Source organism: Podarcis raffonei, chromosome 4, assembly GCF_027172205.1.
Source record: "Podarcis raffonei isolate rPodRaf1 chromosome 4, rPodRaf1.pri, whole genome shotgun sequence".
NCBI lineage: Eukaryota > Metazoa > Chordata > Lepidosauria > Squamata > Lacertidae > Podarcis > Podarcis raffonei.
This window is the reverse complement of record NC_070605.1, coordinates 71,997,220-72,012,839: the sequence shown is the minus strand read 5'-3', so window position 1 is coordinate 72,012,839 and position 15,620 is coordinate 71,997,220. Positions and strand designations below refer to the sequence as shown.

At 37.9% G+C, this 15,620-nt stretch overlaps 1 protein-coding gene across 2 annotated transcripts in view; it reads right to left on the bottom strand.

The window, feature by feature from the left end:
• Positions 1–1,474: 1,474 nt before the first annotated feature.
• Positions 1,475–15,620, bottom strand: part of PRKX (protein kinase cAMP-dependent X-linked catalytic subunit) — a 56,824-nt gene continuing 42,678 nt past the window's right edge. For both annotated transcript variants that reach the window (XM_053387277.1, XM_053387278.1), the window contains exons 4-9: positions 14,290–14,409; positions 9,759–9,854; positions 8,418–8,475; positions 7,221–7,298; positions 6,548–6,698; positions 1,475–5,801 (exon numbers count right to left, since the gene is read on the bottom strand). In XM_053387277.1, coding sequence (XP_053243252.1) covers positions 6,573–6,698; positions 7,221–7,298; positions 8,418–8,475; positions 9,759–9,854; positions 14,290–14,409 — 478 coding nt within the window. In that variant the 3' untranslated portion in view covers positions 1,475–5,801; positions 6,548–6,572. The remainder of the gene's footprint in view (positions 5,802–6,547; positions 6,699–7,220; positions 7,299–8,417; positions 8,476–9,758; positions 9,855–14,289; positions 14,410–15,620) is intronic.

Genomic DNA, 15,620 nt, shown 5'->3' with positions numbered 1-15,620 from the left:
GAATATGCCATGTCATGCCAACAATCTCTGCCCCCCTCCCTATTGTTGCAGATTTTGTCTTAAGAAAATTGTAATGAACTACTCTTTGTATTTAAAGAGGGAATAAGAAAAGGGTGTAGCTTTTGCTTTTTATGTGGGGTGGTTAAAATGAGACCACCAGGACTAGCCATTCTAAGAATCCATTTTCATTGTCTATGAAACATTCTACTATATGGAATTTACCCTCAATATCCATTTCAAAACAAATGGGTCATTTCCAGTGTAAGTTCTATTCAGAAAACAAATGGACATGACAAACTTGGGTTCATTACTTTCAATGAGTCTACTCTAATTTAAAGTGGGTATGAAAAATGAAAAAGCATACAGACGCAGTCAAACATTTAAGAAATTACGACCTATATTCCTTCTGGGAAACATGGTCTGATTGCAGATCTAAAGCCAAGCCTTCATTTTTTCTTTTTATTATTAGACAATGTTTCTTTCTTTACCTTCCTCTTCTTGGCTCAACATACTACAGATGTATATATGCCTATTTATTTTTATTTAATTCAGCAAATCAACACAGTGGGTGAGGTCCAATGTCAGGCTAGTGCAAGAGGTTGGAGAATTATCATTGTTGTGGAAATGACGGCACAAGTAAGCCACGGGTTGCACAAGAATTTTCACAAGTGCAAGAAACCAATTGCAAGCAATCAACTACCGTATTTTTCGCTCTATAAGATGCACCAGACCACAAGACGCACCTAGTTTTTGGAGGAGGAAAACAAGAAAAAAAATATTCTGAATCTCAGAAGCCAGAACAGCAAGAGGGATCACTGCGCAGTGAAACCAGCAATCCCTCTTGCTGTTCTGGCTTCTGGGATAGCTGCGCAGCCTGCATTCGCTCCATAAGACGCACACACATTTCGCCTTTTAGGAGGGAAAAAGTGAGTCTTATAGAGCAAAAAATACGGTAATTACAAGCAACCAATTCCCGCTAGGGAAATGTTGCATGAGCAGGTTGTTGCTACAGTTGTAGATCTCCCAGTAACAGTGAGCAAATTTCTCTGTGCCTGTCATCTTGTTTCTTCTTTGAGGTTAAGAGGATGGATGGCGAAGGAGAATCTGCCTACAGGGTCTGTTTTATTCCAAGGTCGTAGATAACAAAGCAGCTCCCACAAGCTGAACTCTATCATATTTTATCCACTTGATTTTGTCTAAAAGGTTCAGGCCCACAAGGAATGAATAGATTTGGTCTATGAAGTTACTAATACTTTGAGAAGGATTCATTATCCAATAAATGACAGCACAACCTGTCTCTGCCTTCTACTGTGTGCTGCTAATTTTTAATTCTGTGAGTAGATCGCAGTCTCTTGGGAATTGGCCACCCCTGTTATAAGAGATTCAAAACACTTTGAGACATTTTTACCCTATTGGAAGTTACAAAGGTCAAATGTAATTAATTTCAGAACTGATATACAATTAAAGAGCTCAATAATTTTGGGACTAAGTTTTATTTACAGATCACAGTGATTTTCATTGTGCAATGAGGACTGACTTATATATTTGTACAGTACTTATACACATGAGTTCAAACAAGCAAGCAACTTCTCCGACATCAGTCCAAGTCAGCGCTGGAAGTCAAATCTGTTCAATTTGGTTTTTTACACAAATGTAACTATCCCTTACTTACTGTACAACAGAGTATTTATAAAGCTGTCATGTTTGCCATAGAAAAGTGCAAAACATAGGAAATCTGTACACAGTACAGTACAAAGGAATTATGCTACAGTTCTTGAAAGCTGAAAAATTCTGTAGTATAGGAATCACTGAATCTTAGTTTTCCAGGATGGCAAGATGACTGGCTTGCTATCTTCCACTTTCCAAGATTTGTCCATCCAGTTAAACAGTTTAGTACCTACATTTCAATAAATTAAATTTGCTCTTCTACAGCAGATCACCTTTGTTAAATTCAACAACAGCACAAACGTTTGAGCAAGCAAGTACATCTAGGCAATTTAAGGCATGACCCCCATTTCAATTATACTGCATCATGTTTGGTTACAAAATTATGCCCATTATCCACCTTATAATTGAATACAGAGAAGGCTGTAGGGGCGATTTGTTTTGGTTTCATCCATATCACGAAAGCTGTGTGTTGATGTGAAAAGGGGAATTTTTGTTTCGAGTCCCTTAAAAAAGATCTAACCATTATAAAAATAAGGCATGAAGAATAAGAATTCTAATAAAAATAAATCAATAGGTGTATGAAAAATTTTAAGTGGAATTTAGGAGAAGCTAGGGCTGTGAAATGAATCTGTGGCCTGCCACATGTTGTTTGACTATAAACCCTCTCATTCCTGATCACTGGACATGAGGGTTGAAGCTATGAAATTTGGAATCCAACATCTGGAGAGAAACAAGTTTCCTCTTCCTGGCATATAGGACTGCAGCCTAAGCCATCTTCGGGCATTATAGTTCCCATATAAAGCAACATGGGAGCAGCAAAACTGGGCTGTGGTTCCAGATCACATGGAAGCTTTTGTGCGCACCTCTGCATTTGAAAAGATACACTTCCCAGTAGATGCCATGCTGTATGTGCAGACACGAGAGGCATAGATACTCACTGATCCTGCATTGCTCCTTCATAGGGGCTATAATGCCCAAATAGAGGTTTAGATGAACTTGACACCCACTGATTTCAGTGATAACCAAGTCAAAGCTAAATTGTTCAATTTACTTCAACTGGACCATGTTCAACTAACTCAGTCTGGATCCAGCCCAATGTGTGCAGCGCCAGTTGATTTTTTTTATTTACTCATTTTATTTATATAAACTGTCAATAACTATTTCCCCAGGGCAGCTTACAGCAGAAAATTGGAAGATAAAAGCATAACACCCATATTGCATTATCACTTTTCGAGGCAGCCTTTTGCTGTTTCCAGTTTGGTGGTATCCTGCTAAATTAACCATAAGGCAGGCTTCAGACTTCAGTGCACAATATTTGTTAAGCATCACCAGTGCCTTGTGAACAGATGCACCAGAACAGCTCCTTTATATTGTTGTTTATGATAAGGGAAGCTATATTCTAAAATGCACCTGTCTTTCATACAAATGAAGATTCAGTTTCTTCCTGTGCAGAATTTAATTTACAATACATAATTGATTTCTTTTATGGATGATTAACTTGCCAAATGAAAGCCACAATTCTCTGGTATAACTTTTACAACTAAGGAAATGTTACTGTCCTACTTACTTATGGAAGCACTATTTCAGTATTTTTTTTCCTTGAGAAAGAAGTTGTAATAGTATAACTGAATTCAGAGGATATAAATTTATGGAATAGCAGACCAACTCATAGAATACATTGGCTCAATTTACATATAAGAATAAGGCAAATCATGGCTTAGCATGAACATGCATACTCCCACAGAAGAGGCTGTTCCATTCTTCCTGTTTTGAGCTACCCATGGTTTGGCTTAGTGTGTCATGCAAAACCTTGGTTGATTGTTTCTTTTGCTTTAGACAAATTATGAGCTGCACCACGGTTTGTTCTTGGTTTACAGCTCACAACCTCCTGTCTGGGAACATGTGCATTCATGCCAAGTTGTGGTTTGGCTGAGTGTTATGTGCAAATTAAGCAGTATGTCTTCCTGTATCCACTGTTTTTCTTGCTTAGCGTGGTTCCAACTGTTAAAACTGCTGCAAGCTAGAAACAAACAGAAGTACTCTGTTTGCAAGCACCTTAATATACTGCACATCAAATGCCAAGATTCTGCAACACAGGAAGTCAAGATTTGGAAGGTTCATATCGGAAGAATTATGCAAGACACACAAACATTGTGTGTTCAGAATCAGTAGATGCAGTAACAGCAAAACAGTCACTTATTCTCTGGCAGATAGATTGTACTAACTGCGAAAAGTACAGAAGGAAAAGCACTAGAACTCATTTGATACTGAGTAGGTGACAGGAAACTGTGAAAAGTTTCAATCCCCTGCCACTTGCAAGACACACTATCTCCTCTTTTTGGAGCCAGTTTTCCTCACAATGTGGTCTAAAAGAAATGTGATCTTATGTACAATAAGAGAAATATGGGGTTTTTGTAGCATCTCAGGTTCAAATAGTCACAGTAAAGGTCTGTGGGGAAAACTGACCAGAAGAGAGCAGAAAGATAGACAAGTCTTTACATTTATAAATTGCATATGCATGAGCCACCTAACAGTGAGGATTTGCAGACTATGGGGAGAAGAATCAGTCATTGATTTTTTTAAAACAACTTCTTCAAATGTACAGACCAAACATCTATAACCATGGTAGGTGTCTAAAGCCATCATTGGAGAGAATTTTACATACAACAAATCTTTCTCTGAATGCACAACTGCTGAAATTTTATTTTTAAACATACATGCCAGTTCAAAGTTAAGCTTGCCAGAAATAAGTAAGCTTAAATCCTAGTAGTGGTACTAGGTGTGAACAGCTCAAAGAACACATCATAACCCTTCATTTGTTGGATTTCCAACTCTAGTCAGTCCCAGCTAATCTGGCCAATGATCAAACGGATGGGACTTGTAGCTCACTCACATCTAGAAGGCCACAGGTTCTCCTTGCCTGTTGAGCTCAACCTTGGGATCGTGTAAGTATATAGTCCTAATTCTACATATTCTGGTTTATTTCAGCAGTATAAATGACATTAATTGACAGGTAGAAGATTCTACTTCAGAATCTGTAGAATTTTAATTTACACACAAGGATGTTCATTAATTTTCATGATGATGATTCAGAAGACCATGTGAATAGCCTTGTTTCCTGAAGTGATACTTATGTAATGTGAAATCTGATTGTAGCAGTTGATCTGTGGTGAATGTTTCATGCGCCAAGCCATCACCTTAGGTTGCAGTTGTTCAGTGATGGTAATTCATGTATGAAACAGTGCATATGGCAGAAGATTTATTAGATGATCTTCAGGTCTCTGTAAGTGCAACGATTCTAAACCTAAACTCAGAGAACACACCTTACCAATAGGTACGATTTTGCCATGATTTCATATAGTTAATGAAAAACACTTTACATAGCCTGCAGTAATCAAGAATCATGATTTTCATGGACAAAATTTCAACTCAACTTCATAAAGAAAACATTGTGTAATCTAAACAAAACATACAGGCCCTTTATCTTTCAGCTTTCAAATAGTAGGGCTGCAGGTGTGGAGCACTGGAAATGATACAATTTTCTCAAAATTTACTTGTATATTTCTTTTTACAAAGAATTATAAAACGTATAGAAGATGCTGAAAAACCTATTGATCATTTTAAGATTTTCTTCTTCTAGGGGGCATCTTGAAAAAACATTTAAGAATAAAAACCATAGACTCTGTAAAGTACAAAAATTTACATTTCAGCACAGTTTCTGTGCCTTTTTCTGTATTGATTTCTTTATATACACATATTCTAATCTGTGCTTTAAATGACAATCTTAGTATAAACTTATAAAGTTAGTCAATGAGATAACTATGCAAAAATATTTGGGCATAGCAAGAAACAAAACTAAAAATAACGGTTTCTTTTTTAAAAAAACAACAACCCCAAAAAACTATAACAGTTTCAAAGTCTACACCTCAGGGTAGGTGCTTCAGTATTTTAGTTTACTGAACTAATGCCAAATCCATACAACTAAACTTATCGACCCTTTCCCAACTTTTAACATTATTTCTTTATGAATAATGAAGTGACATTCTTTCACTCATTTCAAAGAAATTCTTCATAACTTTTTTCAAGTTCTTCTTTGCCGGTTCCCAACTAGCACATTAATAATCTTCCAGTTTCTACAAAATAAATAAAAACAAGTGTTCGATTAATTGATATTTCAGAGTAGTAGATACTTGAATCTCCTTATTCAAAGTTCTGGACTTTATGCACTGTAGGACACATAACCACAAGAAAATTTCTGCAAGGAAAGATCACTTTCTTTTTTTCATGCTACTCTAATAACCACTAATTTAAAATGCCTTTCTTGACTTTCAGTCAAGAAAGATCTCAAGGAATTACTTTTTACCAAAGGAAAAATCAGTATCGGGGTGATTCTATAAAGTACAAGAGTGGACATTCATAAACGCTATCTGCTGAAAAATGCGTAAGTGCAACAGGAATGAATAAAAACATCAAGATCACCATGGATGCTTTTACAATGCAGAGGAAGCGGATCTGATCCTTTTCATTTCTTTACCCCCAACAGATAAGTTTGACAAGTGAGTGGGCCTACCAGCCTGCCAACTGTGTGACATCACAATACAGGTGACCTGTTTTCACCAATGTGTCTTAAAATCACTCCATGAAGGCAAATGTTCAGTGCTTTGCAAGCCCTGACAATCAGCTGATCATTGGGACTTTGTGTGCCTGCAAAGCCCCCTTTTGGCCCAGCTGCATCTTTACCTGCCTCACAGCTGATACAATATATGATAGGTGTGGCTTGGAAAGGTGGGTCTAATTAGGTCATGTGCCAGAGCTTTCCTATAGATGTTATAATGGAATAAAAAGGAAGTAGAACTTAGGGAAGATGAGTATCCAATACCTTAATGACATTTTGTGTCTCACATTTAGAAGTTCTTGAAAATTTCTAAATCTTTAGGAGGTACAGGAGGCATTTTGTTCCAGTCATCTTCAGGATAAGCTTCAAAGTTGGATGTATCACCATCATTTGATACCTTCGGGACTATAGGAGGCTAAATTAAAAAAGGAAAATAATAATCAATTTAAATCCCATGTCAAATGAAGTATAGTCTAGAATTTTTCACCCCCTCCCCAATTTTTTTTTTTGCTTGGCATAAAGTTAGCTCATTATCACAGATTAGTTTTAGCACAATTGCTTGGCCTGATCAGTTATTTATCTATATTACAGTACAGTTATATCCCACCTTTCTTTCATTATGGAACTTAAGTTCCTATCTAGGCTCTGACTTGAACCCAAATCTACTTTGCTCCAGCTGGGTGGATATCTTACCTGCCTCCTGAGAGTCCTATCACTAACTTCTTTTTGTCCATTGGAATCCTAACTTATAGTAAGTTTGGGAAATGTTTGGTGTGATGGCTCTGGGATTTCAACATAAAGAACTCAGGCATATGACCTTCACTATAATTCTAGGACAACCTTCCAAACAGATTTTTTTTTTTAGCTGAAAAAGAATCAAATGAAGCAGAAGTATAATGAATTATCTCAAAGCTGCATTTGTTTTTGCACAATTCACCTTTAATTTTCTCTGTGGTACAGCATCCCAGTCTACAGACCTGAACCATCTGTGCCTCTTCACATCATCAGCTCCATTCTTTTGAAGAAAAATCAAATTAGATGTTTATTCACTGACAGGAAATGCCAAAATATATTCTAGCAAACACTTTATACCCATATGTATTTCTGCCATCTGCATTTTGAAGGCACACTGTAGTGCACACAATTTTTCTGGTTCTCTCTTAAATACTGGATTCCCCAGCAGTTTTTCCTGTACCAAATTTGGATTCTGCTGGTCACAAATCATCCTTTTACATACCGAATGCAAGTAATATTGTGAGATTGGGACTGATTTCTACAAAGCATATACTGAGTAAGGTTTTGATTCTTTTACCCTTAAGTAGCAGACCCACATGCAATAGTACAAGTTTTTGAAACTGATCTCAAATTTGAAATTGGTATACTATGGGTTGTTCCTTTTTGAGGAACACATGACTGGAGTCCTACTGAATGAACAGAACTGCACACAGTATTCCAAATGCAGTTAGATCACAGACTGGAATAGCAGCAGTTTTATTTTAAAATTGTCTCCTAATGATCTCCAGCATGAAATTTGCCTTTCTCATAGCTGCTTTCTACATAGAATCAACATCTCCATCAAACTATCCACTATGACCCCAAGGTTTCATTCCTGGCCAAGTCACTGCCAGTTTAGGTCCCATCAGCATATATGTGAAACTAAGGTGTCTTGCACTAACATGCGTAACTTTATGCTTGTTTACACCGAATGGCATTTGCTACCTATTCACTCAAGTTTGGAGATGCCTGTTTGGAACTTTTTGCAATCCCTTTTTCTTTTAGGGATCTTGGACCAGGGCTTTCTTTCCATCCAGAACTTGCTGGAACTCAGTTCTGGCACCTCTCAGGTGGGCACCATTACCATTATAAGACAACAAGGGAGGCAGTCATGGTGAGTTCCGGCACCTCTTTTTCTAGAAAAATAGCATTGCCTTGAGCCCCACTGCTCACCCCTAACACTAGAACGATACAGCTTTCCCAATACATTAATAAGATCCCCCCCCTCCACAAAATAAATCAAATGTATTAGAATTTGGTTTTAAGCAAAAAGAGCATTTCTGGAAACCGAAGATAAGGAAAACGTTTTCTGCCAATGGTTAGGATGTGCTGAGATTTAAAAGTAGCATTTAAAGCTTACCTTCATGTTTCCTAGCCGTCTTGTTCGGTCAACCACAAGAAGTTTTTTAATAAGGTCCCTGGACAAGGGGTGGTAAAAATTAATTTTTGAAGTTGTATTTGAGTTCAAGATGACAGAAAATATATAAAGGCATCTAATAATAGTGAAAGTAGTAGTAGTAGTAGTAGTAGTAGTAGTAGTAGTAGTAGTAATGTAATAAGGCTAACATTTTCCCTGCAGTTATCAGCTTTCAAATGGAGAGAGATTGTAGCTTGAGCAACAAACCTCCAATGCTTAATACTCCAGTTGAGATAACTGGGGTGCAGCTGGGGAAGGTGAGCAATAAATCCACCTTTCAACACATCTTTGACAGGGATGCAGACAGAGTAACTGAAAGCTGAGTTGCCAAGAAAACATATGGGGAGGGCAGGTACATATTTCACAATTATTAAATTCTTCGCTGATCTACTCAAACCATTTAGTCAGCATTCCAGTTTGATTAAGTGACCCCTTATAAATATATATTAAGCACACAGCTGCCACCGGCTGAACTAGTATAGTTGTATCATTTTTCAGCCATGTGATATATAGTTTCTACTCTATTAATCCTTGCTGCAGACTGGGGAGGGGCATGGTCTGGGAGAGGCATTTCCTGCAGAGAGGTCCCCATACTTGCTCTAGTGGTTTAGGAGCAAAGGAACTGTGCAGTTGGTGAAGGTCAGGCAGACACCTTTAAGATATTCTCTGTAAAGCCCTACTCTCAAGCCCACTTGGCTGAGTCAGGGCTATGACCCGACTGCTTACATAAAGTATAGACAAAAAGATCCTGCTCGGGTTTCAGTTCACACTGGAAAGCTTCCCAAAGCTTTGTCAGAAAAGCTCAGGGGTTCTACGCCTCCCTTGTTCTCAAGGGTTGTCAGTTTCCCTGAGCTGTGCCCTATATGCCAGCTCAGGGACGACAGAGTTCCCTGGAGTCTTAAAAATAGGCTCTGTCTGAGCTATAGAAGGCAAAGTAGTGTCTGATTTTATGAGATTTGCTAAGCTGTTGGGTGGAAATCTTCATCAAACATGCAAATTGCTATATGAAAACCAGAACTAATGCTACTAATTAGGCTCAGCTCTAATTAAAGTTAAATATTTAAAACTCTGAGCAAGCTTTCTGAATTCACATTAGAGCCCCCTAGAATTTAATTAATGTCAAGTATATAAATTAGAGCGTTCTCTCCCCAGAATCCATAGACAGTGCGCTCTGTACAAATAGTGGCTGCATGTGACATACACTGTACTTTGAATGGCACTTTAAAGTAAAGCTAAGGTAGAACCAAAATAGAATAAACCAGCGATTAAGGTGAATGCACTTACTTTACATATAAATCCAGATGCCTGGGGAAATCTATTTTACCAGCAAGAATCTTCTGATATATTCCAAAAGGGTTGTCATCAAAGAATGGAGGAAACCTAATCAAGAGGAGGAAGACACACGAAACCACACAGCTATAAGTTTAAAAATCTTTGAAAGTATATTGCAATATAGCCTTTTTTAAATGCCATCTGCTTCCCAATATTAGACCTGCAATTATTTATGCATACAGCTGTACTGTACTTACTGAAGTCCAGAAAAGTTACTTCTTAAACACATACACATATTGACTACTTCTGCTGCCCCTTCGCCTAGTGTAAACCAAAGAATACACTTTCTAGAAACATACATAAAGCATAGAGAATGACAGTATGCTTATACCATGCAACGAGTGACAAAATTATGAATGGGTTTTTTTTAAAACACTTTGGGTTGCCTTGCAGCCTTCACTTTTGCCCTCTGAAGCACCCTGCGTCACAGTGAAGTCAATCCTCTTGTTAACAGGCTGGGGTTTTTATGCCTTGGTGTATGCATTCCTCACAATTGAGGTACAGGGCATCTGTTAAAGAAATAGGTCTGATTTATTAAGTGCTAGCTTGTGATGAATAGGGGTCTGATCATAAAGCTTGCTATGCTAGCAAGACCTGGGGTGGCACGTTTTAAATACTGGTGAAGCAGCATATCTGTGCCATGAGGATATTACTTTAGTTAATAAACTTAGTACAAATATTTAGCACTTAAGTATAAAGGAGCTCTAACAAAACAACCAAGACCTCTTCAGAAACATGTTTTTAAGCCTTAGATCCTCATGTGTCTTGTAAATTTTGTCCATCTTGGGAATAATTCCTCCTGCTGTTCCAATTTAAGAAATAAGCTTCATGGGTATTTTGGAATGGTTGATGTTAGGTAGTAATAGATCAGTTAAAAATGGAAGTGTTTGTTTTATTGTTGGAGAAGTCGACTCCAGTTTAATGGCTAACACTATTATAATACCAGCTATTGAGGGGCAGGAAAAACCTTTTCTTTCCAAATCAGTTAGGTGGGATTGGAAAGTATCTTTCAACTAATTCCTCATGGTCAAAAGAACTCAGGGTATAAATAAAGCCAAATAAAGCCTTGCTGGTGACTTGGAACCGAAGTGTCCTAATCCTTATTTCTGGAGCCACAAGGATCGTTGTTGCATATATTTTTTTACAAAGCTTTTCTCTGAAGGAACACTGTTGAAGTAAGGTGAAGAAGAAGAGCTGGTTTGGCAAGCAGGCAAGAATCGAGTAGCCAGCAAAAAGCGTAATTTATAGGAGCACATTTGTAAGGAATTATTTTATACAGTCGTATCCCGGAAGTCGAACGCTTTGCTACTAGAACGTTTTGGCTTCCAAATGCCGCAACCCAAAAGTGAGTGTTCCGGTTTTAAAACGTTTTTGGGAACCTGAATGTCCAACACAGCTTCCACGGCTTCCGATTGGCTCCAGGAGGAAGGCGGGTGGATCTTTGCAAACCAACACCACATATGCTTAAGACGGCCCTGACAACAGGTCTCTCTTGTCTGCCCTTCAAAAATGCAGAAGCCAAACACCTCAATGGCTCATCTTTGTACTCTAAGTGGGTGAGTTTTTGCCTGGCTGAAATGTATCCTTGAACTCTTAATGCCTTTTGCTTGTGCGAGTGGAGGAGGATGTTGGTGTCTGTAGAAACCAGGGTATTGTACAAAGGGGGAAATGTATATCAGTTGCTCCTCCATCCACTATTGCCTCTGGCCACACTCATCACTGGAATGTGGTCCTCAAAAGGCTGCCCAGAAGGAAATGTGGCCTCTGGCCCAAAAAAGGCTCCCAACGCTGCTCTAGTATTTGCCTACAGGTCGAAATATCATTAGTGTATCTTCCAGTTCAGGGATAAGGCATGCCAAAGGTTGCTGGCATGTATTGAAACATTCTGATCCAACTGAGAGAGCTAACAAATTAAATAAAAAATTAAAGTTCTCCAGATTTTAATAAGCCCCTCTAGCCTGCCCTCCCCTTTAAGTGATGTTTTCCTTTGTCACATAAGTTTGGTATCAAGCAAGCACAGCTGGCGTTTAGGAATTGGTTTTTTTAGTGTGCCGTCTGCTGACTGCAGTATTGGGACCTGTGAGCCAAAGCAGAAGTGGAATTTTCTTTATTAATGGAAGATTCCATCAAGCAAGCTTTTCAGATTCTTTAAACATAATTCAGAGTAAGATACATCTCAGATCAGCTTTAAAAGCCTATGGTATAATATTCTTTTGATGTGCATTTAATCAGGCAACACCGTGTGGGTGTGTTAAAAATACTACTTAGGAAATTGCTTCTATTTTTAAAAAACATGTCTGTGCCTCTTTAGCTGATTTGTATAACAGATTCACAGTAATGTTTCTGCAGGAAGTACTTTGATACTAGCAGACCACATGTTGGTTTGACTTGTTTTTATCTTTTTATAGAAGGTTCTTCTATAAGAAAAAGCCAGTAAAAGACTGCAGGCCTCATTTAAGTCTTATGTGCATAGGCTCTCTATTTTAGACTGTTTATGAAAAGCATACAATCAGAAACCTAATGAATCCATATTATTCAAGGGAATTATTCTTAATATTTAAAACCAGATTTTTGCACTGATTCCTGAGAATTGTTTGTAGCTGATTGAGTAGATTACTGCCTTGTTTGACCATCTTTTTAGCTGGTTTGCTTGTAAAAAAAGCCAACATCACTTTAACTATAGGAATGAAAATTGGTGTGCACATTCAAGACACAGATCTATGTTTGAAGTGCCTTACTAGTTACCTCCAAGAGATAATAAGAGTTGAAGGGAAAATGTATGGATAAATTATCTGGTACGCATACCATTTCTGCAGAGTTATACTAATGCAACATTAAGCAATGATACTTTACACAATTCTTTTATAACTGCACCTCCATCTTTTTTCAAATGCAAAGGATTAGATCTAGATTAAGTTAGCTGAACTGAAATCATGATTTCTCAATGAGAATATAGTTCAGCTAACTTGGATCCAACCCTATTGACTTCGCTGGGATAAATCTAATCCAAATGCCAGCTTAACAAATTTATCTTTTACTAGTGCAGGAAATTTCTAAGAAAGCCTTTCTGCAACAAAGCTAGTTAAATCATCTACACATTATTCTGAAAATGCTGCCATCTAGTGGATTCAAATATTCATGGATTTATGCGATATTGAGTTATAATATTCTCGCTGTAACACACACACACACACACACACACCCACACACCCACACAGAGGTGTACATGCAGCAAAAAATGTTGATTAAACAGGTACCAGCAAGAAGCCCAACGAACTCAAACAGCATGAGCCCCAATCTAGCATAGAAACATAAGATTATCAGATGTATCTTCTCATACTGAAATCCTGAATGCATATATGGGATTTGTTCTCTTTTCCCAAAACAGATTCTCTTTGAAAATAGCATGCCTGATGAGTTAAAACTTCTTAAAATAAATGTGAGAATGTCTTTAAAAGATGTATTGATTTTCTAAAATTAAAAGTGTGATCTATTTCAATTAAAACTTGTTAGTGAGGCATGAAACCTACCACCCAATGACACAAGTGGATCTAAGTGTTGAACATGGGATTCTTTTTGAATTCCAAGTTACTGGTAATATATGTGCCCCTGAATCATCATCCAACTGAAATATTCTTGCATTTGTCTATGGGTGGCTATGACATGGCTACAGGATGTATCTAAAACAGGGATGGGGAACCTGTGACTGTCTAGATCAGAGCTTTATAAACTGTGTGTCACAACATGTTAGTGTGTCAGTTGCAGTGTGTAGATGTGTCATGTGAATGCAATTCCCTGGCTGGAAAGGGGTTAGTTTAACCTCTGGTTTGCTAGTAAAACTGAATTACTGTGTCACGAAATGATGCATGTCCAAAAAGTGTGTCATCAACATGAAAAGTTTGGAAAGCTCTGGAAAGCTCTAGATGTTATTTGACTCCAGCTCCTATCAACCCCAACCAGGATGGCTGATGATCAGGGATGATGGAACTGCAATGCAACAACATCTGCAAAGCCACAGGTCCCCTACTCCTGCCACAAACAATTCAGCCATATGAGGGCACCAATTACATGGTTCTATTCTATGAAACTGGCACCTTGCCAGGAAGGGGCCACTACCTATTGCATGGGAAAGGCACACACAATTAGTCCCAACCATATGCCTAGGTCACTTAGATGTTGTTCCAGTTGTGTGGGAGTCTCCCATGGATACGTAATACCATGAGACTGAATGTTAAAAGGCACTGTTTTCTCACAAGGAAACAAATATTTATCATCTCAATTTTAGAAGACAGGAATTCTGTGCAGTTAAGTATGCTGATATTGTGCAGAACAGTCTCATTTTCTGTCTCCAAAATTGCTTTTCCACACAACACGAAAGCAAAGCTGGGACATGTAAAAGAACCAGATTTTCCATATTAGTTCACTGTGAGAAAACGAAAAATATCTGTACTTCACTTAATTCTATATTCCCCATTCAACTTACCCAGACAGCATCTCAAATATCAGAATGCCGAGGGCCCACCAATCTACTGCTCTTCCGTGACCTTTACTCTGGATGACTTCTGGGGCAAGATATTCTGGGGTCCCACAGAGCGTCCATGTCCTAAGAAAAAAATAACAAGGAACAGGAAGCTAAAATTACATTTCATATTTGTGATGGATTAAGCTTTCATTGAAACTGGGCTACCCAAGACCTAAAGGCTTGTAATCAGAAACAGTTCAGCATGTTTAAAGTTTTAGGAGAATCACAGCCACATTACAATACCATATAAATGGCATAACCTCTTATAAAATTGATGAGGCTCTGAGAACTGTTCTGGTTACTGAATTTATGGTTATTTGTATTTATTGTAATGCTGCTTATATTAGTTTAACATTTTTGTTTATTTGGTTTTTTTAAAGGTTGTAAACCACCTTGGTATTGTTATGGATGAGAATATATAAAAGATTACAAAAAGATAGATAAATGAAGTTAATACTTAGTGAATACAATTAGAATTTCCTCCTAAATGTTTATACTCCACACTGAAAGCAAGTGAGCAGTAACTCTCCCAGACTAAGTGGAGCAGAACTCCAATTTATCACCTGAAGCAGGAGGCTTAAGCAAAATGGCCACAAATGCTTGGTCACAGCTCAGGGATAACAGTGTACCCAGAACCAAATGGTACTGATTTTATCCCAGGGATTTTGGCTACCAGACCATTCTGTCCAATCAGATTCCTAACCTGTTGCTGTACTACTAAGTATTGAATAGGTTAAGCTAGGTATTTTGAACAAAATTTACAAAAAAGAGAGAAGACCTCAACTTAGCACAAGAAGAAAATATATTTATGATAACTATCTTAATCAATGATGTAGCCATATTTGTAACTATCTAGTATGGAAGAGGAATGTGTCCCATTGACAGTGAGTGCATGAATGACAAAATGAGCCTAACTGCACACCTGATGTTATTCTCCACTTCAAAATATACACAAAGATTCTGCAAATCCACTTACAAAGATGCTTTTTAGCCACACGTGTCTGTTTTAATGAGGGAGAATCTTTTACTGGAATAGAAAAGCCAATCAAACAGATTTTGAGAGCATTTCTCTGCTGGAAGTTCAATTTACTTTAGTCCCAGACAAAAGTACGGTAATTTACACTGGAGTTGTGCAAACAAGGATAATTTTAATGCTATAGGGAACCAAGGAAGAACCCAAGGAAGCTCAGGGAAACTGGAAACAAGGATCTGTGAAATCCTTGAGCTCGTCTGACCAAACTCCAGGAAGCTCCCTGATCTAGATAACTGACAGATTTTGAAAAGACCATCTA